Source organism: Pseudochaenichthys georgianus, chromosome 14 (assembly GCF_902827115.2).
Source record: "Pseudochaenichthys georgianus chromosome 14, fPseGeo1.2, whole genome shotgun sequence".
Lineage (NCBI taxonomy): Eukaryota > Metazoa > Chordata > Actinopteri > Perciformes > Channichthyidae > Pseudochaenichthys > Pseudochaenichthys georgianus.
The window spans coordinates 17,126,068-17,151,479 of NC_047516.1; the positions used below are offsets into that span (position 1 = coordinate 17,126,068).

Consider the following 25,412-nt stretch of genomic DNA (forward strand, 5'->3'; position numbering starts at 1 on the left):
TTGTGCCTCACAAAGAGAGACTGCTCTGTTGGCTGATGTTTGTGTACTTTCACTTCAGGTTGTCAGGCTGACTGGAGCATGCATGCGGTTCAGTCCTTTATCTCGATTTAGCTAAGCATATTCGGTTACTCGTGCTGTGATGCAAGCATGTGCAGTGAAAGGAAAAACACTGAAGCCTTGGACACCTTTGTCCATGTTGTTGTGTTATTCTTTTACTGAGAATAACTAGCAACAAAGACTATGTTAAGATCACAGAAACACATTGGTAATTTGCTCTATCCAGCTCCTTAGGCAATCATTTTCATGTGGTTTGGTGATAATTGCACAACTTTTGTTTAGGTTTCTTGCCAGTAACTATTTGTAAACAGAGCTTTGTTAATATCTCCTGTGGATTCATCCTAATTTCTTTCAAGATTTGTCGAGAGTATTTGGGACATTATTAAAATGGGAATTTGTGGGAAATACTAAGGAAAATAGTGAACATTATCAAGCGAAAGCTTATGAAGCCAAATATATCTGTTGTTTGTACTGTAAGGTCAGATTTGTGACTTAATGACCAGAGATACTAAAGAACGCTTTTCCTGGCAGCAAAACTCAGTTGCAACTTGTGTGCATGGGTGTGTGGCATGGCTGTGTGTTATTAGTGTGTATCAGGGGGATTCAAAGAGATCCTTGTTTGGGTGAGTGGGTGGGTTTGGGTCGTGGAGAACATGTAGGTTTGGTGTGTGTGAAGGAAAGAGAGAGAGAGAGAGAGAGAGAGAGACAAAGAGAGAGAGAGAGGGAGTCTTACACACGGAGAGGGGAGGGGGAAACCGCCTCTCACATCTGGCTCGCCATGTCAGAGGTCCAGACTCACATGCAGAAGTTATGTTGAAACCTTGCTGCACTTTCGCCCTTCTTAGATGAGACGGGCAAAGGTTTGAGGAGGGCTAAAATACTGAAAATAAATCAGTCTGTCTTCAGTGGGTCTAAATCCCGGGAATAGCACTTCATCCGCCCTCACTGGTGCAGGAAGGTGACGCAACGCGAGGGGAGCTTCTTACCAGGTGAACTGACGACCATTGCGGCAGCCAGACGCAGCAGCCGGTGCGCGTGCTGTCCCAGCCTGCCGGGGCTGTTCTCAGTGGGAATAAAGGAACGATTGAGGAATAACGGGTGTTGAAGGAGCGCTGGGTTTAAGTCAGGGAATATGCGTCCGGCTGCACCGAAATGACAAGCCAGCGAAGGTCTGCCAAGCTGCAGCTGCGGCGGTCGATCAGCGAGCAGCTGCGGGACTCTACGTCCAAAGCCTGGGATCTGCTGTGGAGGAATGTCCGGGAGAGGCGGCTGGCAGGTCAGACAGCCAAATAAATACAAGTGTGTTTTTATATGAGGAAAATGCTACTCTTTATTCTAATGTTGACTGACTCAAGTCTGTCAAATAGATAGGCAGCATGAGTTGTGAACCTTAAACCACCCCATAGTGTTTAAACATTAAATATGATATGGTCTCATGGATCTGTTTTTTGCTTGTCACTGTTGGAGGTCATAATTCCCCCGCATTTATATTTGCTTCTACAGTGAAACAACTTAACCGAATAACATTAGAAAGTTAATCTCAGTGTGTTGAACATAAACTGTGTTATGCTCGGAGCGACGTCACGCGCAGCGCGCTCGCCGATATTTTGGGAAGGTCATTGTCAAATTTAGTGCTGAAAACAGCGCAGGCATGTGCTGTCGAAAGGAGTCAAGGATGCCAATCGCTCAGCATTTGTTGTTCTGCAGAAAGCTCTGTTTTGCTTATAGCATTTTCCAAAGAGCGAGGGTGCATTTCATATCTTTGATTTCGGATTTCATACAAATATGCATGGAGTCAAATAGTATACCCTACCAACGCCAATGCAGCAAGTTTGGGGGGGTCAGTCGGTTGCTATATTTACATTGGCCTGGATGCGCAATTAGACTCTCTCTCACTCACTCACTCACTCACTCACTCACTCACACACACACACACACACACACACACACACACACACACACACACACACACACACACACACACACACACACACACACACACACACCACACACACACACACACACACACACACACACACACACACACACACACACACACACACACACACACACACACACACACACACACACACACACACACACAACTGTGCGTCAGAGAGGGAGAGAGTCTGCATCTGTCTCCTGGGTTTAATGTAATTACCGATATGTCTGGCTCTTAAGCAAATTAAAAGATGAACATTCCCACATTCAAACCCTCACAAACCACCACAGGGCACAATATCGGTCAAAGTCACTAACCTGTCGGAAGTCTGCAAGTGCAGAGCAGTGATAAATCATGTGTGATCAGCAATAGGCTTTGCAGGCATTGTTAAAGACCCTTTTAATTATTGCATGATGGATGATGAAAATGGCTTTGCCTTCGTACTCAATTAATAAGAGAGGAATATCAGTCAAATGGAGCATCAGAGAACACCTGCTGCCCCAGTAATCCTCTTTCCCCTAATATCTCTCCCCATCATCCTTATAGCAAAAACCCCTCAAACCCACAGGCCCTTCTCCACCTCCCCCTCCCTCACCCACTGCGTAACCCATCAGCTCTCAAGGCACACAGTTCACATCTGTCTGGATCATATTTTAAAATGGGGGATCCTTAAAATGTGCACATCTGGCCTCAGCATTATGCTGGTATTCAGACATGCATTTTCCACTCTATGAATTTGTCAGAGGAATGGCATATTCCATAAGGTAGTCCATGTTGGGAGCTGGTCAGATGTTTTATATTTTAAACTGTATTTGTCTTGGAACAATGAGTTCGGGCAATAAATAAAAGGACACATGCATATAAAGCAGAGGGATTAGGTTCAAATAACATAAATCGCCAGATGCAGTCAAAATGTAGCAACATAAGTCAAGTTTCACAATAAACTGAAATTGTGTGTGCGTGTGTGTGTGCGTGTGTGCGTGTGTGTGCAGAGAGTATAATAGCACCTGGATTTAGATGTAATCCCAGAGGTTTTTAGGTTAGCAGTGGGGGTCGTTTGGGTCCCATTGCGTGTGGGATTTGTGGGTCTTAGTTGCTTTGGGGTGTGTGTATGGGGGGTTGTTATTAAACATGGTTGCAGATACATTTGTTAGCCTAAATCTAAATCAATACCTTGAATCTTCTCTTTAAAACTAGTCATCCATATAGTCATCACTTTTGGTCAAATATTGTGTAGTTGAATTATGTTGTCAGTTCTTCCTGCTGGTTGATGTTCTTATCAATAGCCCTGAATGCATTTGCAATGTGTACTTCAGCAGCCCTTTTATATGCTTTCATAGATTATTTATCTATTAAGACTGCATCAACAAACTGAAATCTCATCTTTGGTTCAAGCCTTAAGCAACATTCCAAAGTGTTGTCATGTCTCCTCTGGTTTAACAAGCAATTATGTATGCAGTTTCAGAATGTGCAATATACTGCTGCATTTATGTTGTATAGGATAAGAAGTTGTAGTAGCACACCCATTTGTTTACTCTGCGCATAGACACATTTTAGTTATTTATATCTCTAGCCTTAGATGCTAAGGAATGGGCACTATAGTCTATCTAAGTCTATAGGTTAAAGAGTAAAGGTGACCAGCCTTTAACAGACAGAGCCCTTGGAAATACCCTGCCTGGAGCTCAAACTGGTTCTCCTTTAGATCCCTTCCTGGAAACATCCTGAAGGTTGGTTTGTGACCAGCAGCATATTTCTAATTTACACTCAGAATCAGTTCCTGACCAGTTCCTCGCCTCCCGAAACCCTGCACCTCTGCTTATTGCTTTGTGATTGGTTAACACTATATATTGCATTGCATTGCAGAGATGCTATAATTCACAAGCAAATCACATAAGTATAGAATTACAATAAGAGTTCCTTCTTTTGATTTAAAACTAATCAGACCTCAACACACTCTAAGAGCTATGCAAGTTTTATTGTGAATTGGATGATGACAGAGAGGACTTGCAATTTGTATTCAGTGCTCTGATTTATATGTTATACACTTTACCAGATAGCAAGGCATTGGTCTGGATATTAAAGGTCAACTTTGTCAGGTCTTAACAATATTGTAGTCAGAAGTAGCACAATTTGTATTTGCATATATTGTCCAGCTTTCTGTTCTCTGTCCTCAACATATTTGATTAATCTTTACTATTTCATTTTGGTTGTGGCTGTTTAGCTTCTCTCGTCCTATCTTGGTCGGCTGTAGCTGACACAGAGAGATGGATATTATATTACTGTCCGCTTACTACAGCCCTGCCCTGTGCCAACCCATTTACACACATCTATTTAGCTCGCTATCACGTTCAGTCAGTGCTCTGCATCCATCAGTGTATGTAGACTTACTGTACATGAAGAAGTCATTAGAGAAAATTAAGTTTATCTGTCCTAGATTTCCTCAAGAGGGCAGTCTAATCAATTGAATCACATATTTTATATTCCACAGCTTCAAATGATTCACTTCTAAAAATGCTGTAATACCCCTCTGCTGTTAGATCAGGTGCGTGTGTGTTTAACTGCTGACCTGAAGTTGACTTTGATATGACCTACTTTTCACGTGCACCCCCACCCCACTCTCACCCCCTGCCTATTACCTCCCTGAAATGAATTAAAATGACCCAAGCTAATCTGCAAAACTAGGTTAAAGTAGCAGCTTCCCTCCTTCACTGCATTCCATACATTTAGCCTCCAACATGGTCGCTGTGTGGCAGCGTTCAGTCACAGACATTAGCATTGCTTACGTCAACGATACAATAGATTTGGGTTTGGATGTGTTGCTATCAAGAAGCCCAAGCAGGGAATGTGGGTAGATCGGTTATGTTAAATGTCATGCGGTATGAACTTGGTTGATGTGGATTGAGAGAACTTTTCTCAATGGCATTACAACCCCACTCAACTTCGCTAACAATAGGTTTGCTTCTACATACATTCCTCAGCGCAGTCTCACACACCCACATGTTCCCCATTGTTCTGCCCCTTCCTATGTCACATCAGCATAAGGACTTTGGTTCTATGATTTTTTTTTTCCAGGCCTATCCCAATCTCATCAGATCTCTCATCTTAGATACACCCTTCTCTCTAACAAACACATTTTCCCCGGAGGCATATACCAAATGGTGTGTTTGTCACAGCATCAGGAAGCAGGGCAGTGTTTTCCGAGCTCTCATGTCATTGGCTGGTGCTCATGTGGCCAAAATAAAAGACCCTGTGGAAGCAAGACTTTGTGAGTCTTCTTTCCATCTCAGCCTCAAAGTCAGCGAGAACAATATCTGTCATCCGAGTCAGGTGGTGTGATGAAGTGTGTGTGTTTGTGGGGCCGTGGCGAGTTAGAGGGAGGTGGCTGGTGGGCGGGGAGCTGATTTGGCTTCCAGTGAGGGCTTGTTCGATGCTGGAATTCAGAAGGAGTGCTCTCACAACAACTCATCAGTGTGAGAGAGTAGAGGAGTTGTTATGTTATGGAGGCTGTGGACAGCAGTATGGATGTGTTGGCAGTGAACAGTGTGGTAGACGCCACAGGGAATGAAGAGACAGCAAACGACACTTTGGACTGTGCGGATATTGAAGACGGAATAGAAACTGCCAAAGATGAGGACGTGAGGCGCAATGCAGAGAGCGCTGACAGTGCTGAGGACAGTGCTGATGCTACAGACGGCATCAATGACATTATAGACAGCATGGATCAAAGTGTCAAGGGCGAGAGTACTGACTGCGAGAGTGATGCCGACAGCTCCAATGAGGAGACGTATCTGGAGGCCATGACACCTGACGGGCATGACTACTACCTGAGGCTTGGAAAAACCCCCCGGCGGCGCTCTGCCCTGCGCCTCTCACGCATCTTAGCCCGCCAGCAGCTGTTACGGAGGCTGGCACAAGGTAGAAGTAGAGAGAGTTCTAGAGAAGTGATAATGCGTTGGTTAGGGATATCATAGTGTCTGTTTCCCTTATCGGTTGGCTGTTCTCATGGAAAAAACCACAATAAATTATACAGATTTAATCAACTGATGTAATTTGATAGTGTTAAAAACACATCATTTTATTTAGGTTTACCAATTGTGAATTTCCCTGGAGTTTTTCTGCTTCTGTGGACAAGCTGAACGGTGTGCAGATTCAAGCAATTAAAGCTTTAACAAGAGAAGCGTGTTAGTTATGAAAAACCTGAATCGAGCCTCAATACGTGAGATTCTGTCTTTTATATTGAGGTACTTTACAACATTTCACCAATTCTTGAGAGGTTTACACAGAACCGAAATGAATGCACCCGGCTTTCGGAGGCAGCCCATCTATCATCTGTTTCGTCACACGTTTTTATTGGCAGGAGAAACACTCCAAAGTGTTGCAATACTCCCACGTCTTTCTGGTTTTCAGCAGTTGGACATACATATGGAGCCACCTCTTCTCCAAATATGTCTTTCATAAATCTGAAAGAAGTCATAACAAACCCTAAAGGGCTATAGTGTTATTGTTTTTGTCTATGTCCTCCCTACCCAACTTGTATTCCATCGCTATTTCCTCGACTTCCTGTCACATGACTCATGTTTCCCTGGGAGGGAAGAGAACATACCGGTGTTCACAAGGAGGCTTTTGGCTATTCTTATGCGTGTTTAGTTGATCGTATAGGAAGTCATTCTCCTCTGTATTTAGAGTTTTTTCCAGGTGCATTGTTGGTGCTCGTAAAGAGATTAGCTAATGTGTTTGTTCTTGTTCTGATTTAACGTGGCACACCACTCATGTCACGTCTTGTGTTAAGTTTTTCTTTTTTATCCCGAACTGATCATTTGTCTTGGCGAGCCAAATCTTGTACGAAGCACTGATATGCGTGAAGATGAGATATGTCAGCTGTGGCAGATGAAGAATGTAGAATAGATGGAGAAGCAAGTTTATGCCTGTGCTTGTTTTGGATGATGTTGTCACTCATCTAACTTTCACTCCGTGCCTCTTGCACTTATATACACTTTTCTTCTATTTATTTCAATCACAGTCCCTCTGTCTGTCTGTCTGTCTGTCTGTCTGTCTGTCTGTCTGTCTGTCTGTCTGTCTGTCTGTCTGTATGTCTGTCTGTCTGTCCGTCTGTCTGTCTGTCTGTCTGTCTGTCCCTCTGTCTGTCTGTCTGTCTGTCTGTCTGTCTGTCTGTCTGTCTGTCTGTCTGTCCCTCTGTCTGTCTGTCTGTCTGTCTGTCTGTCTGTCTGTCTGTCCCTCTGTCTGTCTGTCCGTCTGTCCGTCTGTCCGTCTGTCCGTCTGTCTGTCTGTCTGTCTGTCTGTCTGTCTGTCCCTCTGTCCGTCTGTCTGTCTGTCTGTCTGTCTGTTTGTCTGTCCCTCTGTCTGTCTGTCCGTCTGTCTGTCCGTCTGTCCGTCTGTCTGTCTGTCTGTCTGTCTGTCTGTCCCTCTGTCTGTCTGTCTGTCTGTCTGTCTGTCTGTCTGTCTGTCCCTCTGTATGTCTGTCTGTCTGTCCCTCTGTCTGTCTGTCTGTCTGTCTCTGTCTCTCTCTCTCTCTCTCTCTCTCTCTCTCTCTCTCTCTGTCTCTCGCTCTTACACATACTCTCCCGATTGCATTCCACTTCTCAGCAGCTGGTAGAGTCTGAGTCAGACTTAAATGAAAAAGATCTCAGTGACCTTAACAAATCTGCAAATGAAAGCTCCAAAGAGAAAATGATTATTACTATTTTCATTATTATTCATCTGCTGATAATTTTCTCGGTTAATCTTCTGGTCTATAAAATATCGGGAAAAAGTGAAATCCCACTTTAAAAGTCAGAGGTGAAGTTATAATCCGCATAAATTAAATCTAATGTGATTTGAAAAAACGCAAAGAAAAGCAAGAAATCTCAAAATTTGAGATAATGAAAACTAACAGAAACATTTGTTGTTTTTGCATGAACAATTACTTAAGGACTTAATTTCTTGTTTAAAATGTGCAATTTAAAATGGTTGGTCATTTATTTTCTGTCAATCAACAACAAATTAGTCAGTCAATCTTTGCAGCTATACATCCACCACTACTATGCCGAACCACAAGGCTTTACTGACCAATCCAAGCTGAGGCCTAAAATGTTTCAATGCTATCAAGAACGGCTCAATCAATGAATGTCAAAATGGATAGGATGCAACACATACATACGTACATAGCCCGAAGCCATTTAAAAAATGCCTGAAAGAAATGTAAAGGCATCGCTTTGACTCATTGCTTTACCACCCTCTGCTGGAAGAAAACTGGCATAACCAAATACTTTATCACCACCAGTGTTTTCTCATCCTATTAATCCACACAATTCATGCTCACTTTGACTTGTATTTGTGTTGGCCTGTCTTCCTAACAGTCCTCAGTGAGTGCTGAATAGTAAACTCTGCGCCTCAACCTGCAACAATTTCATGCTCGTGTTGATGCTGTTTTACACTACATTCCTGAGGGCTCGGTATCATCGCAGATGAGCCATACGGGACAGACGTATTCCTCTTTTACCTCCCTCCCTCCCTCCCTTCCTTCCTCCCTCTCTCTCTCTCTCTCTCTCCCATCACTACTCCTCCGCCTCCTCCAATCCTTTTTTTCCTTTGTGACTCTTAAACATGATGGACTAAGTGGTTTAGCTTATGTGGGAATATGGCTGCTTTCCAGGCACCCTGTGTGTGTGTGTGTGTGTGTGTGTGTGTGTGTGTGTGTGTGTGTGTGTGTGTGTGTGTGTGTGTGTGTGTGTGTGTGTGTGTGTGTGTGTGTGTGTGTGTGTGTGTGTGTGTGTGTGTGTGTGTGTGTGTGTGTGTGTGTGTGTGTGTGTGTGTGTGTTGTGTGGTACAGTATAGTCTTTTAGAAAAACTATGACTGCTCAGCATGCCTTTATAGCTTCTACAAAGTATTAATAATAATAGATTCATTTTGTTAGCGGTTTTACAGGTGCTCAAAGACGCTTTACAGATATAGTGAAAAGAAAAGAAAGGAACAACAAATAAATATATAGTTAAAGTCAAATAATACAAAAACAATCACACATTAAAAGCCAGATTGAAGAGGTGAGTTGTTGTGAGTGTTTTGAAGGTGGTGAGGTCAGTGCAGTCTCTGATGGGTTGGGGGAGAGAGTTCCAGAGGGAGGGGGCAGCGACGGAGAAGGCTCTGTCCCCCCAGGTCCGGTGATTGGTGCGGGTGGGGATGGATAGGAGGTTGGCTTCTGATGAGCGGAGGCAGCGGGAAGGGGTGTGGTGTGGTATTAGTTACAGTATCACGTATGTGTCCCTTATCAGTGCTTTTATCTCACTTTCAAAATGATTTGGAATATTTAATAAACATGCATTTTAAGAAACATAATTAAAACATTTAAAATGATCCAAACATGTTGTTTTGTGCTTCTGTGTAACAATTATCCCAGTCCCTCTGACATGTTCAGTGCAGGAACTTCCTGTTGCTGTTCTTAGCTCACATGCCGGTCTAGTCGCCTGGGAAATTCAGAGCAGGAAATGATGTCATGCAAGGCACTTCAGGGTCCTTGAGATCCAGCACAAGGCAGACATAACACTGAGAAAAGGCTGTCACAAAGTCAAGGTTACTGGCTTTAGATGAAAGAGAGGAAAGAAAGGCAAAGGCACACTTTCAGAGAAAAGGCTGTGAGGACATTGGGGTGCTTGTGTTATGTTTATTACGTAATATAGCTGGCATCCTTGTTATGTAAGGAACTACCTTGCAGTCCCTTTGTCCAGCTCATGGACACGCACACGCACGCACGCACGCACGTACGCACGCGTGCACACACACACACACACACACACATACATACACACACACACACACACACACACACACACACACACACACACACACACACACACACACACACACACACACACACACACACACACACACACACAATCTGTCTACCTTCCCTGCTGTGTGCTGCTGCCTGTTGTCATATATTCTCCACAGCAGGAATGCAATGACATGACTGAAGGAGAAGCACACTAGGCAGCCTGGATTAGCTCCGTCTCACCATGTGTATTTGTGTGTGTGTGCGTGTGTGTGTGTTGTGGCCCGTTAATCACATGTTTGTGTACTAATTAATCTCTTGATTAAATTCTGCACAGATGAATAGGGGTGCTTTGTCCGCATGCTGACAAGAGCTTTGCCACTTGGCACCTTTATGCGTAAACACAAAGAGGCATTGCAAATTACACACGCACAAACACTCTGCTGAAGCACGCGGTTTAAGTATATAAAACAGGGCATACAATGTCTTCATATCTATGGCTTTCTTTTGAATGCATCACTAAAAACAAGCTGTGTTATGTAGGTCAATAATTAGTAACATGATCTGCCATTACCGCACTTTTCTTCATCAACAGGAAGTATGTGTATTGTATAGGCCGGAAGCAAACAGCCAGAGCTAACACGTGTGCTGCTTTACAAAATGTTTGTCCTTAAAGAAGCACTTTAGCTCTAAGATCATTAAAGGATGAAATGTGTTTGTCTAAAGGATTCTACAAACACACTTATAAGAAATTCTCGAAAACATTTACATATGAAAAGAATGTGTCACAAATGCTTTTTTAAAAGGAATCAGTTATTTCATAAAACAGCTGGGCAGTACTTTCAAGAGTTAGTGCCCGAGTGCCCGAGTGCGCTCATTGATGTGTTTTTAATGGACAACAATAGAGGTCTGAGGCACAGAGGAATACCCGGGCTTTGTGGTTTCTCTAAAAAAAGTTGATCAACTTCAGAATCTCGTATACAGTCAATAAGCGGCTGCTGTGGTATGTCTTCCTCCCTTCCTCTGTCCATCTCAAGCCCCCCCCCCCAGCTGTCTGCCTGTCTCATCCTTTTTGCATTCTCTGACTCACTGGGGGCAACATCTGGACTGTGCTTAGTGTCTGCGGCGGTGTGTGTGCGTACACGCTGCGTTCTCCCACACATTGCTACAGTAAAACTAAAGAAAGAGGCCGAGGTCAGAGTCTCCTTGCAGGCCTGCCGGCAGGTTCCAGCTGACATGTGAAGTTAGCGTCCACTAGTCGTCAGTCTGGGAGCTCAGGGGGCTGGCTGATGCAAATGCCAGATAAATTAGCCAGTTCCTCCATGGACGTGACGGGGCAACGGCGGGTCTGCTGACGACAAAGACCACGTGGAGACGGTTGGAGAAGAGAGGATGAGCGGGTTTCAGTGAAAGAAGCAGACAGATGGATGAGGAAAGTATTTTTGTTTAGAAAGAGATCCTGACAGGATGGGACGAGGTTAAGGGCAGGAAAGATGCGGAAAGAGTACCGAGAGAAAAGTAATTTAAACATAAGAAGAAAGGAACATGATTGAACTTTAAAAAGGAATATATAAAAGATTAAACAAGAGGGAAAAGGCAAGTAGCTAAAACAGAAGTGAGCGGAAAGAAAGGAGTTGAACGCAACATCGGGAAGAGAGAGTTGTACAAATAGAGACATATTGTGTGTGGATCCTAACAAAGCAGAAAGTGCGAGAGGAGGTTGAGGAGGAAATTAGAGGGAAGAGAAAGCGTGCATGGGGCAGGCTGGAAGAAAGAGGCAGAGTTGTAAACACAAGGGTTGGGGAGGCAGCGGGTCATTGCCTCTTGATGAACGCTGGGTAGCAGCGAGTGGACGTGCCATGGGATGGAGAGGAATGAGCAAAGCAGAAAGAAATAGAAGCATGTCAACACCCGCACCATGAGGGCTTCAAGTAAGTTTTCAGTTCTCTCTCTCTCTCCTCTGTCGTGTCTCTCCGGTCTATTTTCAGTGTTACAAGAACACTTTTCCAGGGTTTGCCCTGGTGTTGCTTCACATGTGATTTAGAGAGAGGAGCTATGCTGAGAATGCAGGAGAGGGATGTAATTGCTGGATTGCGGTGAAAGGATCATTTCCTCTGACCGTTCTCATCTCTGATGGTACAGTAGAGACGGAGGCTTTCTATTGCCCTGCTGAACTTTGTCCCCTGTGTTTCTGCGGTGCCAATCCTGTTTACTGCCAGCTCCTCTGAAGGAGTCAAGAGAGAGTGAAAGAGTGGGTTTTGAGAATATATATAAATAAGAGCAGCGACTGCAAAATAATGTTTTCGCTCAATTGGAGGGCCATTTTAAAATCCTTTTCTTTAAATGTATGCAGGCGTTTTCATATTTTTTTATAATTTGGTTATTGGTCTTGTTTTGTATGCAGTCTTGTAGTCCATCCGATGTTTCCACTTCCTCTGTAGTACAGTTGTGTGCGTTTGTGTATGTATGTAGCATCTTGTTGCTATGTATGTAATTGTGTTTGTAATATTTTTACACTGCTTTACTTTCAACTTGTGTTTTAAATACACATAGTTTCACTGGCACCCAGATCATTCAAATGTCTCTGTCAGCACAAAGTTCTGCAGTGCGGTTTAATCAGTGTCTGCTCATAAAGCAACCGATGCACACATACCCACGCGCACACATGCACACATAGCACAGTGCTGCAAGTTTAGCAGTGTTTGAACGGTACATACACTGGCGGAAAAAAGTAGTAAAAAGAGTAAATGCCTGTAAAACGTCTCGTGGAGCTGGCAGCAGCACCTAATGGGGTGTGGTGCCATGTGTACGCCTGTTAAATGAATGCATAAACGGCTGACATCTTACTGCTGGTTTATCCGAGTGAATATCATTTGAAAGTACGGCATGTTTAACGTTAAACTGTGTTTCCTTTGTCCCTCACTGGCTCACTCCCAGCCTGCCCAGAATCATCATTCCAGTGAATTCCCTGAGGAAAATGTAAATCTGAATGTTCCTCCATTGTATGTTAAAAATAGATAGGGATACCAGGTGATTACATTGTGATGCTTTTTGTTCCTTTCTTTGCCTCTGGATTGATCGGTGCTTATGTTTGGATAGCAGATCATTAACAGCACATAAAGTTGTGCGTATAAAACACACCAGTCCACTGGAATTTAGAGGGAAATTCAATAACGTTTGGCTTTTCCGTTACAGAGATGTTGTGATAATATGTGTTTTCAGTTCTTGTATAACAGGGCTGAGCCATATCTGCTACACAATCAATAACATGAATATTTGTACGTGTGCACTCAAAATGCCTCTTCTGTTTTGCTGCTTGTTTTACAGAGATTGAGGCTAAGGAGGCTTGTGATTGGTTAAGAGCAGCAGGGTTTCCACAGTATGCCCAGCTCTATGAAGGTAACACACACACACACACACACACACACACACACACACACACACACACACACACACACACACACACACACACACACACACACACACACACACACACACACACACACACACACACACACACACACACACACACACACAGTAGCCAAACACCAGCATTTACCAAGCTTTCTTCTTTCACTCAATTATTTCCTCTACAAATCTCGCTTTTTCTTCATCCCTGCTTCTAGTTTTCTCTCCGTCTCTTATTTTTACTATTTAAATATTTTCCAAGGCCCATAACTTTGACCCAGTTTATCAGTTCATCCTGTTCTGACTGAGCACACGCACCTGTAACCATTGGCTGCTGTGCTCTCAGAGTTCTGTCTCCCTGTTCCTGCCTGTTGGCGTCGGCTGATAGAGGTGTTATCATTCTATCTTGTTATGCACAATGTAGATTATTCTCTCTGAACTAGCTAAATACATGGGTCTGGGCCTGGGGTCGGGTTCTTCAGAATTGACGTAACTCTACCGTGAAGTCAGAACCTCTGGCCCTTGGACTTGTTTTGTGAAATCTCCGGCCGAAGCTCCTAATAAACCATCAGTGTTTGACATCAAAGCTCCAGCTCTCCCCGTGTCTCCTTTGAGTCGGTGACTCCTCCTGCATTGCTACACAGACGTTTCCCCACACCTATATTTCTCTTTCTCTTTCTGCCATCCCTCCATCCTCATATGCTCGTCTTCTGGGCCGCTGCATTCTATTTCCAGGCTTCAGTTCCTGTCCAGAGGGAGGGGTCATGGGAAAGGCCTTGTTATCACTGCTGGGACTCTCACAGCTTCTTCTCTTCTTTCTTCCACCTTTCTCCAGCCAGCATTTTCTTACTATCTTCCTTTCTTTCATCTTTTCATTCAGTTTTTCTTTCTCCTTCCTTCCTTCCTTCCTTCCATGTTGCCCTCTCTCCAACTCTCTAGAAAGCCTACAGTCATTCATGTGATGATCATCAGGTCTCATACATTTTTGAGGAGGCATACACAAACAGGAAATGGTCCCAGTAATCTTAAGAAGAAGCTCTTAAAAATCCAGCGCGCACACACACACACACACACACACACACACACACACACACACACACACACACACACACACACACACACACACACACACACACACACACACGCACATGCTTTGCCTCCCTGAGAACGGCTGTGAGTACTAGTAATATTGGGTTATGGACGCCGGCCTCTGGGCCTCTGGGACTCTGTGGCTCCCGGTCGCGCATGATGCCTGCAATCTGCCCCCACACACAGGGATTCACCAACATATATAAAAGAGTCATTTTGTCATTGGCATTGTGTGGACTTGAAGTTATTTTGGTGTTTAAAAACGTGTTTGCATGTCCTGTAAACTTCCTATGCAGATTACAGATGTTAAAAGTGGCAGCAGCGGTTGTGCCATTGTTCTGCCTCCTATCAATCATTAACTGACAAAACTCAACGTCTTGTTTTGTTCTGCCTTTCTCACAGATTCCCAGTTTCCAATTGACATTTCCTCTGTGAAAAGGGACCATGACTTCTTGGACCGTGACCTGGTGGAGCCACTCTGTCGGTAAGCACACACACACATGCTCAAACTGTATTTAACCCCCCGATGCGCATGCAACCCACCCTCAAAATCACACATTCCTTCTGCCTCGTCCCCCTGGTTCTGCACTTGTCCCCGCGGCCTGGTACTTCCCGGCCGATCATTAGACGTCTGACCCCGACCCGTAATGAACCCCTCATCCCTGTCTCGTGCTCAGACACCCTGGGCTTTGATCTGGTCACCCCCCTCTGCCACGCTCTGATCTCCCATTCAAAGAGCAGAGACCCTCGGGGGGCCTAAACAGGAGGGGGCTGAGGGTAATATAGAAGGAGTGAGGGGATGCCAGTATATTCTACCAGATGGCTTTGAGTGTGTTTTTAAGTCTCTTTACACACCTATGTTCTTTTTGTTTTACATCTCCCATTCGCCCTCCACATCGAGTGTTCCCTGCTCGTAGCAGCATACCCCTTATCGGTCTCCCTCTTCCCCATCACCCCCGCCTCTCTAATGTTCTATGGTAGAAGAGGGTGTGGTAATTATGGTGTTAGTGATTCCTTAACGTCATATTGTGAGGCAATATGCAGCAAAGCCCCTGAGAACTGCCTCAGAAGCTGTAACACACACTCTTAATGAGCTCTCTCTTGATCGTGCATGAGTCTTAAACACATTAAGGATTACATGCTGCTATACAGTATGCTTACAAGATGATGATGTGTACTGAGAGCACATCATTCTAAGTCTGTCTGGATATATTCAACAAGAAACAGTTGCAGCAGAACTCCAGAGCAGGGATTGGAAGAGAGTGGTGATGGGTGACAGATGAAGGGAGGTAGGAGGGAAGTGGAGGGGGAGGAGCCAGCTGTGTTTCACGGGAGATACGCTTGTTGAGGGTGAGGATCAGTCCCAGCGGAGTGATCCTAGAGAAGGAAAGGAAGGAGAAAAGGCAGTGTGGGAGGAATTGATAGAGAGAGCGTAATGAAAAGGACAGAAGTTAAAAGATTTAAAAGGAGACAGTGGTAATGATATGTGAGCAATACGAGAGGGAAAATAGGAGACAGCTCATAAAGAAACAAAAACACAGCATCAGACCAAACATATATATATTTAAAAGCACGTTTAACTGACTGTTTGTTTATCTTGCAGACGGCTCAACACTCTGAACAAGTGTGCCTCCATGAAACTGGATGTCAGCCACCCCAAGAAGAAAGTAAGACATTGTATTTCAACTGTGAGCCTTAATGTTCTTAAAAACTTGTTTGACTGTAGTTCATCAGCAATAAATAGCACCATGTTTCTAGAATATCATTATGGAACTAACTCTAGCGTGTTTACATTTGGTTCAGTTGGTTAGCGAGACTTCTGTCAATCCAACTGGATCACTGAAACGTGTAGGTTAGACCAAGTTTTTCCAAACAATGGACATATATGTATGGGATACTTTGTGAATACTTTGACACTGAAATGTGTCGAATAATGCTCTTCTCTAGATATTTCTGTATACAAGTAGTGCTGATGACAAAATATATTTAGAACTCCAGATGTTCACTACATATGACATGTTTGATTTATTTGTAGTTATTAGTTAGTTAGTTATTATTGTAAACCCATAGTTACTCTTAATCTGTGCTTTATGTTGCAATTTCTTGACCCTTCATACCTTTATCGTTCCATAGGGTGATGACTCTGATGAAGATGACCCGCTGGCTATCAGTAAAAGGTGGACGTTTGAGTGGAGCAGCCGACGTTGGTCTCGCCTGCATGACTTTCTGTTGGACAGCACTGATGAGAGCAGCCCGACGGGACAGGGGGAGGGTCTTCTGCACAGCACAGTGAGCAGTGAGAGTCTGCTGACAGACCTCAGCGAGCAGGAGATCACGGAGATCTCCTCTCTGCACAGCGAGGACTCCGCCTCCGCCTTGCCTGACTCTTTATCTATGGCATCTCTCTCCGCCTCCTACCAACCACCAAGGGATCTTTCACACTACAACTCCCTGCCACTCAAGAGCAGCCGGCATGGGCAAGGAGGGCGGAGCAAAGCCAAGGAGTTTTTGCGTCGAATGGAATTAATGCGCACTTGGGGGCCGTCGACGAAGCGGAAAAGCTCAAATCGCAGGCCACCACTGGTGATCAGTGGGCCGGTGTTACATGGCGAGGAGCCTCACGCTCTGCATATGCTCCAGTGTACTCCCATCAGCCAACTGGAACACAGCCTTCAACAAACTGATGGTGAAACTTCCCCTGTCTCTCCTACCAGTGATTGTAAAGACCAATCCACAGTGAGTGTGAGCCCCAGCACCGAGGCAATGGCGCCTGTTGGAAAGGAGTGTAGAAAACACCTCACTGGGAGCAAGAGAAGCAGCATGTATCTGGAGGATATGGAGCTGCCTTCTCAAGGTAAGAGGACTGAAGGGCAGAGCCAGTTTGGCAGAAACCAGTTTCGCTCTTATGAAAACCTCCTCGTTCACATCCCCAAAGACCACAAACCAGGCACCTTTCCAAAAGCTCTGTCCATAGAGAGCCTGGTGCCGTCCCCCGATGATGGGAAGAATGGCCCCCAGACACATGCCCAAACGTCTCCATCCAGCAATGGCCTGGGGGGGCCCTGGTCTGGTAAACCCCTGTCCAAGCCCCCCTGCCCTGGAGCTCCGCGGGGCAGCAGGGTGAGTGTTTATGACAACGTCCCGGGATCACACCTTTACGCCAGCACAGGAGATCTGCTGGACTTTGAGAAAGAGGACAATCTGTTCCCTCACCTCGATGACATCATCCAGCATGTCAGCGGTTTGCAGCAAATAGTGGACCACTGGAGCCGCAGTGTGCTGCCTGAGGATGAGACAGGGGTGGGGGAGGGGGAGGAGGAAGGGGAAGGCAGGACCACACCAAGTGAGGGAGAGAGAGATGGTGTGTCCTTGAACGACACTGATTCAACAGGAACTAGCCGCGAGAGGCGGGACTCTGGAGTCGGGGCCTCCCTGACAAGACCACGGTTAGTAGCTATTCAGGAATAATGACAACTTATACAAAAATGGCCAAAACAATTATAATACGAACCAAGTTATGTACATCCCATGAATTAACATTATAAGGCCTTTACATTGACTGAATCCTTCTGTGTCTCTAATTCTTTACTGATATGTTCTCCCCATCCCAGGTTACGATGGCCGAGTTTCAGAACCTCTGATCATCTCAACCAGCCAGCGTCTTCTCTGCAGATCAGCAGCCAATCAGCAGGCCAGCTCAGCCTGCTGCAGAAGTTCTCTTTGCTCCGCCTCACCGCCATCATGGAGAAATACTCAATGTCAAATAAACATGGCTGGACATGGTGGGCACACACTCTACCACACATATGTTTCTCCACAATGCGGCTACTATGTCAGCTCATAGTTGATGCATTCATTCGACATTCAGAACATTTAAAATACATTTAGTAAAGTATTCCAGTCAGTTCTGGGCAGACCGTTTGTTTCATTCCAACTAAGGAAGATATTCCCTGTATTTTGCAATTGCCTCGGTTATTTTAACTGCTTCTATTTATTAGCTGAAAAGCACACTTTGCACCAACACCTCCACAAAAGCCAAAACACTTACTTAATCCACTGATTCTGGCTGTTACAATGGTTTCCTACTTGATTAAAGGTGCCACTGTTGGTCAAAGCTTCCTTTAGTTTCTCAGCCACACACTATAAGCCAAAGTGGCAATGACCTAGAAACACAGGCACATCCTTGTGTTGTTAATGAACACTCCGGTTTGTTTTTATTATCCCTGAGAGGGAAATTCGGTTGACAAGCATATACATGAAGAGAAAGATAATGAAAGCATAGGCTGCTCTTTCTCTCTCACACTTCAATAATTGTTTTCTGTCTATCGCTCCCAGGTCTGTACCCAAGTTTATGAAGCGCATGAAGGTGCCAGACTACAAAGAGAAGAGTGTGTTTGGCGTTCCCCTCATCATCCATGTCCAGCGCTGTGGGTTTCCGCTCCCCCTGTGTTTACAGCAGGCCCTCTGCCACCTCCGAACACACTGTCTGGACCAGGTTAGAGAGAAAACAGCATTTACAAGAGTCTGTACACTTCCTCTCAGCATAGTGCTCATCAGTGGTGGAACTAAGTACACACTAAAGTACTGTACTTACATGTTATCCTACCATACAATGTTCTGCTTAACTACATTTATTAGGGAAATAAACATGTGTATAAACATTTGTCTTCACATTAATTAAAACATGAAATGAGCTTATACAATAAAATGCACAAGACTAGTAGTTTCAAATATCTTCAGCTTGTTACCCATCAACAAAGTAGTACCTGGTTGGCGGTCATTTACATTTCAAATATGATAAAAAATGGTCTCTTGTATCTTCCATCTTCCTTGTTGGCTCTGAATAATTACTTTCTTTCCGTCTCAGGTGGGATTGTTCCGTAAATCTGGCGTGAAGTCTCGTATTCAGGCTCTGAGGCAGCAGTGCGAGCTGTCCCCCGACTCTGTGAGCTACGAGGACCAGTCAGCTTACGACGTGGCCGACATGGTCAAACAGTTCTTCAGAGACTTGCCAGAGCCTCTGCTAACAAGCAAGCTGGGGGAAACCTTCCTGCATATTTACCAGTGTAAGTGGACTGTTCGGAGCTTTGATAAGAGTAACGGCTTGTTGCAGCTGTCGTCAGAATCATAAGACGTTATCATAAGATGTAACTGGGAAAGGTTGTTTTTTATTCATCTTGCCTTGGTGAAAGTCTTTTTAGCAAACTGTATGTTATCTGTTTGAAATTATCCAAAATGTGATTTAATTTTTATTAGAGTGAAATCTATAAAATTCTGGACAACATTAGGCAAATCTGAAAGCACTACTGACTGTTTTCAGATGCATTGTTAGGAAATGTGCATACAGTATGAGCACAAACAGTACATCAAAGATTAGAAGTTGGCATTTGTGACTTATTCTTCAGTCCGTAATTCCTCCTCACTTCCTATTTTGTGTTTTCTTTAGATGTCCCAAAGGAGCAGAGGTTACAGGCGGTCAGGGCGGCCATTTTGCTAATGCCGGATGAAAGCAGGGAGGTTCTGCAGACGTTGCTCTACTTCCTGCGTGATGTCATTTCCTTGGTGGAGGAGAACCAGATGACGCCGATGAACTTGGCTGTTTGTCTGGGACCTTCGCTCTTCCACCTGAGCATACTGAAGAACGAGATGCTGTCACCAAGGTGCGTTCACCAGGAAGACACCGAAGAACTTCCACTGTGTTATTATTATTTTGAGAAACTTGGTTGACAACCTTCAAGAACTGGAGTAATGAAGCATGATGATTTACATTCGGTGTTATTTCTATACCTCAAGGTCAATCCAGAGGAAGTACACCACGGGCCGCCCCGATCAGAAAGACCTGAATGAGAATCTGGCAGCCACCCAGGGCCTGTCACACATGATCAATGAGTGCCATCGTCTCTTTCAGGTCAGGATTTATGGTTTACAGCAGGGGTTGATAGCTAATATATAATCCAAATATGGCAGATTAATTGCTACATTTACGATTGTTTTCATAAGAGCGAAAAAATGATAAGTGACTGACAGAAGTTGAGCAATTCAGTGTGTTGAATACGGTATAATGCATGGCGGTGTCTTAATATGTGACACATAGATATGTAAAGAAGAGTGATATTACCACTGCCTAGTTATTATCATCAAAGGCCCTCAGTATAATTGGGTTTAATGATCTTATTTCTGAAACTAGTGTATACCATACTGCTCCGTGAGAGAAAACCTTTTCAAGGGCTGAGAAAAATACACTTGATAACAATTGAGTCTTGAGTTTAATGTGATTTTAGTGGAGTTGTTATAAGAGCAAGAATGTTTGAACTGCATACAGTGTGTCATTCTTTCAAAACATAAAATTGAACAGTGTTGGAGTTTCTGGTAGGAAAATGATATTGTAAAGGAAAATAACAAGTGACGTTAAATTGTTCCACTACTGTAGAAAATCTGTAGATCTTTGTCGTCTCAGCACATAATGCTATTGCTCCAATGGAGGGTCTAAATCTGTTGAGAGTGCTTGAGCCTGAGCGGCTGTTGTGCGATGTGATGTGACTCACGTCCTCCGCCTTTTCCCCAGATCCCAGAGGAGATGGTGACCCAGTCTCGCAACTCCTACATGGAGGCTGAGCTGATGGTGCCCCCGCTGGAGGAACTGTGCAAGGCTCACATGGAGGAAGTGGATGAGGACGAGGAAGAGGAGGAAGAGGAGGGATCCTATCATGCACATATAGAAAAGCTGGTCCAGAACCTGCTGGAAGAGGCCAAAGATAAGAGCAAAGGCTGGGTGTCTCGCTCCACTAGTGACAATACAGAACTGGCAGTTAAAAAGGTATGTGATCATTGCATTTTCAAAATAGGATGGGATTTTGGAGGGAAGGAGAGAAAAAAGGAAGAAAAATAAATATACAAAGAAAAAGTTATATTTTAGTCGATTTTTCATCGTTTTCCACTTCAAGCATAACTTAAGTGGAAGCCTGTTGTTTGACTGTTTTACTCAAGAGGTTTATTGAGCCAAAATGATAGGGAAATTCCACTTTTTTAAAACACAGCTCTGTGCTTACACACTGTACATGTTAAAAGATATATATGATCAATTACGTTTGAGCTATTTTTGTACTCTGTCACATTAAATGTAACATTCATATGTGTTTGTGTGTAAGGTGGGAGATGGTAATCCTCTGAGGCGGTGGCGAGTGTGTGTTGAGGTGTCTGCAGCTCCCACCGAGGTGCTGCAGCGGCTGCTGAGAGAGCGCCCCCTGTGGCAGGCTGAGCTGCAGCAGGAGAAGGTTCTGGAGACGCTGGATAAACAGACAGACGTGTACCAGTACTCCTGCCACAACATGGCCCCTGTACCCAGCTGTGACTATGTGGTACTAAGGTGAGAATTACTGAATTTAAAATGTGCATGCTTTTTGTGATTTGGAATTATAGACCAACAAAATTGTTTTATTGTTCAAAATGACCTGCTCAAAAATTCCCTTAAATACATAAATCCTTATATGTATCATACCATACCGTGTAAAAAAGCTTGTACCATTGGTTGATTTGATCATCGAAAGTAAATAAATTACTTATAAAGCTATACGTCTTGTTTCAACCAAAAACACCAGAAATGAATAGTCCAGTTTTACAAATTTGGAAATGTTGTAAGTTCAGTATTTTGGTTTTGATCAGACACAATTATGAAAATTCTTCTGTTTCTCATGTTTTATAGACCAACAATGTATTGGTAAATCAAGAAAATAATCTGCAGATTAGTTAACAATGAACATGATGTTAAACTGCTTCCTGATAAGAATACATTACCCAACATGTCTCACAATCCCACATGAAACGTGTGTCTGCAATCACTTTTCTGTCTCTCCGCCCCCTCAGATCATGGCGTACAGACCTGTGTAAGGGCTCCTGTGCGCTGGTGTGTGTGTCTGTCGAACATGATGACAGCCCACGCATGGGAGCAGTGAGAGGGGTGGTGCTGGAGTCCCAATACCTCCTTGAGCCCTGTGGGACTGGGAGGACCAGGCTCACACATATCTCCAGAGTGGATCTCAGGTGTGGGCGGACTTTAAGTGCCTTCAAGTGCTCATAGTCAGGCTTTTAACAAACATTGCATTGATTAACATGCTTTCTTTTCTATTCTTGTCACAGGGGAAGATCTCCAGAATGGTACAACAAAGCATTTGGTGACATGTGTGTAAATGAGGCCCAGAGGATCCGCTCCTCTTTTCACCCGCCTGACCCGATGAGCCCAGAGCTGAAGACCTGAACCCCAGAAATCAAGCTCTATCTTGGGGCACACTGCCAGAGCAGCTGGGCCTGAGGACCAGTGAGGATGGGAATCATCACGGCAGAGGACTGGAGTGTCTTTTCACGCTGCTGAGCCACACTGAACTTAACTGTACCATAATGTATTTAGATACAGTCATTCTCACACAGAAAAGGGAGTGTTTCTGTCATGTATTCCAGTAATTATACAGAACAACATATCACTACTTATTTATATAATAAATAATGACTTTTGGTGCAATTCTTTTTGCCCAAAGAAGAAAACTCTGGTGTCTAATTCAAGATATGAAACAGCTCATTCGATTCTCTTTGAATAGCCATTGAAGTTTCATATAATTGGATCATAAACATTTGCATTATCAGGGAAATGAGAATGTGCACATAGTTAGTATTTCTTATATTTATTGCTCTGGGTTGTTCTTCCAAATCCTCATTTACTTATCCAATGTCTTGCCAAAAAAGATGGCCTAGAACACATTAATTTCATACCGCAATAACAGATGTTATTGTGCATAACCTTTAATCCTACTTGAAGTAGAATACCTATATTTGTATTGATTTATTTGAGAACTCCATCTTAACTCCATCTCTTTAAAATGCAACATTACATTACATGTTACTTGTTAGACGCTTGTATCCAAAGCGACTTACATACTCAATACTGTGGACAGTCCCCACAGGAGCAATTTGGGGTGAAGTGGCTTGCCCAGGGACACAACGACATGCTGACTGCAGTGGGGTTTGAACATGTGCTCCCTTGATCCGAATACCAACGCACTAATCCACTGCGCCACCCCCCAACATAGCCTGCCAGTGGAATATACAGTGCATTACTAATTGGATTGAATTTGATTGTTTCGTAACATTTTGAATTCTTGTGTTTTATTGAATAGACACAAAAAAGGAAATCCCCATTCACCCCTTATCTGCTTTTATCCAAAATTACATTTAACAAAAACTGTATGACTTACAAATGCACATTTGAGACTTAGGCTTGATTATGATCAACAGATGAATCCTAGTGCTCTGAAGAAAATCCCTGTCACTAGGAATGACCAGGACTAGTACAGTATGGTTGCATGTCAGCATTTTATTGTGAAAAGTGCAGTTGTTCAGGAAACACAGACACATGAGGGATCTGGATCACAGAAAGGGCAAACATCCATCAGGTCCATCATCGTGCAGTTATGGATACATTGTGTAAGACATCACTGTTATTTTAGTCCTTTTTCAGTGTTAATATTATCTACATGTTATTTTAAATTTAAAATATTGACATTATATCAATATATTGTATTACTTTTTATTTGCTGTCATGTTATACAATGTCTAAGACATTTGACCATTTCACTGCTTCTGGGAAGCATGTTTGAAATTGTGTGTGTGAGTGTGTGTTTGCATAGATGTGCCCGTGTATCTGCATTTTAGATATATATACGATACAGCCTGTATTGTAAATACATTTGACGCTTTCTGTGCCAGCAGATAAAACACCATAGCTTTTCAGGGTCTTCCTATCATATTGATATGCTGAAATGTGAATTTTCCATACACCATCCTACTAAGCAATATCAGACTGAAGCTTGCTTCTTTGTTTTTAGCTGTAGGCGTTGCTATGGTGTTGCTATGATACAATATCTCTACAGTGCCACCAAAATCCTGCGTGGATGCTGTTTGCTGGGGAACAGTTTGGCATGTGTGAGTGTTTGTAAATATGTGTGTATGAGAGAGACTACATGAGTGATTGACTTCGACGTGAGCCCTCGGCTGTGTGGGAAGAGGCTCCAATCTTAGCTGAGTAGCTGAGACCAGGGTGATTTATGCTTGTTATTTGTGACAGAAAACACAATTATTTTCTGAACAAAGAGAATAAAAAAAATCTAAGAATTAAACAGAAACATTGTCTTCTGTGTAAATGTTCTGCAGTCTATGATTTTAACAGCAAATACATGTACATCGCACAACATATTTTCCTTGTTATGTGCTCTTTAGTCCATTGAGTGGTGCTGTTGCCCCACTGGAGTCTGAAGGTCATGAAACACTGGAAAGTATGTCATGCTAAATGTTTTTTTTAAAGATAACTAGAGTGTATGAAGATCACCAGGGGGTTCTCTCTGTTGAGATGTTCCCTTTTCTCCCTCTGCGTCCTTCCAATGGATGGATGTTAGAAACTACCAGCTCGCAATCAATACTCAATCCCATTTACCTACTTAGCCGTGTTAAATGGGGACTTTCACAGAGGACAGTGAAGGTGTTTTATACAGTCTATGGTTTTAACACACACTATGCTCACCTAAAGATAGGTGTCTGCTGTTTTTAAACAACACTGAATTGAGTGAAATATTGCTTTAACTTCCACCTCATTAAACATGTCAGTGATTTTATCTAGAAAGTAGGGCACACTGTTACAGCTCCTGAATATCAATGATTGTCTGCACTGTGGGTGTACTCTAGTTCCACTACTCCATGGAGTCTGATAAATGAGGAACACCATGTTGCAAATTACACTTTGAAAAAAAAGGATTACTGACAGGTTGAATCAAGCATTGATTTTTTTCCCAACCAAATCCACTTAATCCCGGAGAGGTAGATTTTCTAAGCAAATGTGGAAATGATGGAGATAAGGGCTGTGCAAAAGAAAGTGAAATTTGATTTGACATTTCTGGCTCTTAATGTTCACATACAATCCAGAGGGATTTATGAAATCGTCAATTTTGTTGTTTGTTTTTCAGACCGGGTGACCCTGGTAAAGGATTTGAGGGGGACCTCTTCTGGAAAAAAACAAGAAGTGCATGTCTATCCAACCCAGTCTCACGGCATTTCGTATTAATTAATTAAACATTAAAAGTCAGCCGATTTTACTATTGTCAGTTTCT

General features: G+C 43.5%; 1 protein-coding gene across 5 annotated transcripts in view; it reads left to right on the forward strand.

The window, feature by feature from the left end:
- The window catches only part of stard13a (StAR related lipid transfer domain containing 13a), a 37,631-nt gene extending 13,197 nt beyond the window's left edge, over positions 1–24,434 (forward strand). The window contains exons 1-14 of one of the 5 annotated variants that reach the window (XM_034099049.2): positions 844–1,333; positions 13,093–13,164; positions 14,665–14,746; positions 15,866–15,929; positions 16,396–17,708; positions 17,874–18,044; positions 18,598–18,757; positions 19,130–19,328; positions 19,709–19,922; positions 20,056–20,170; positions 20,828–21,079; positions 21,411–21,628; positions 22,126–22,302; positions 22,399–24,434. In XM_034099049.2, the coding sequence (XP_033954940.1) occupies positions 1,210–1,333; positions 13,093–13,164; positions 14,665–14,746; positions 15,866–15,929; positions 16,396–17,708; positions 17,874–18,044; positions 18,598–18,757; positions 19,130–19,328; positions 19,709–19,922; positions 20,056–20,170; positions 20,828–21,079; positions 21,411–21,628; positions 22,126–22,302; positions 22,399–22,516 (3,279 nt within the window). In that variant the 5' untranslated portion in view covers positions 844–1,209 and the 3' untranslated portion in view covers positions 22,517–24,434. Of the gene's footprint in view, positions 1–843; positions 1,357–5,304; positions 5,915–10,937; positions 11,697–13,092; positions 13,165–14,664; positions 14,747–15,865; positions 15,930–16,395; positions 17,709–17,873; positions 18,045–18,597; positions 18,758–19,129; positions 19,329–19,708; positions 19,923–20,055; positions 20,171–20,827; positions 21,080–21,410; positions 21,629–22,125; positions 22,303–22,398 lie in introns of those variants that run through there. The other 4 variants (XM_034099052.2, XM_034099048.2, XM_034099051.2 and 1 more) reach the window with 4 other exon arrangements.
- Positions 24,435–25,412: the final 978 nt, after the last annotated feature.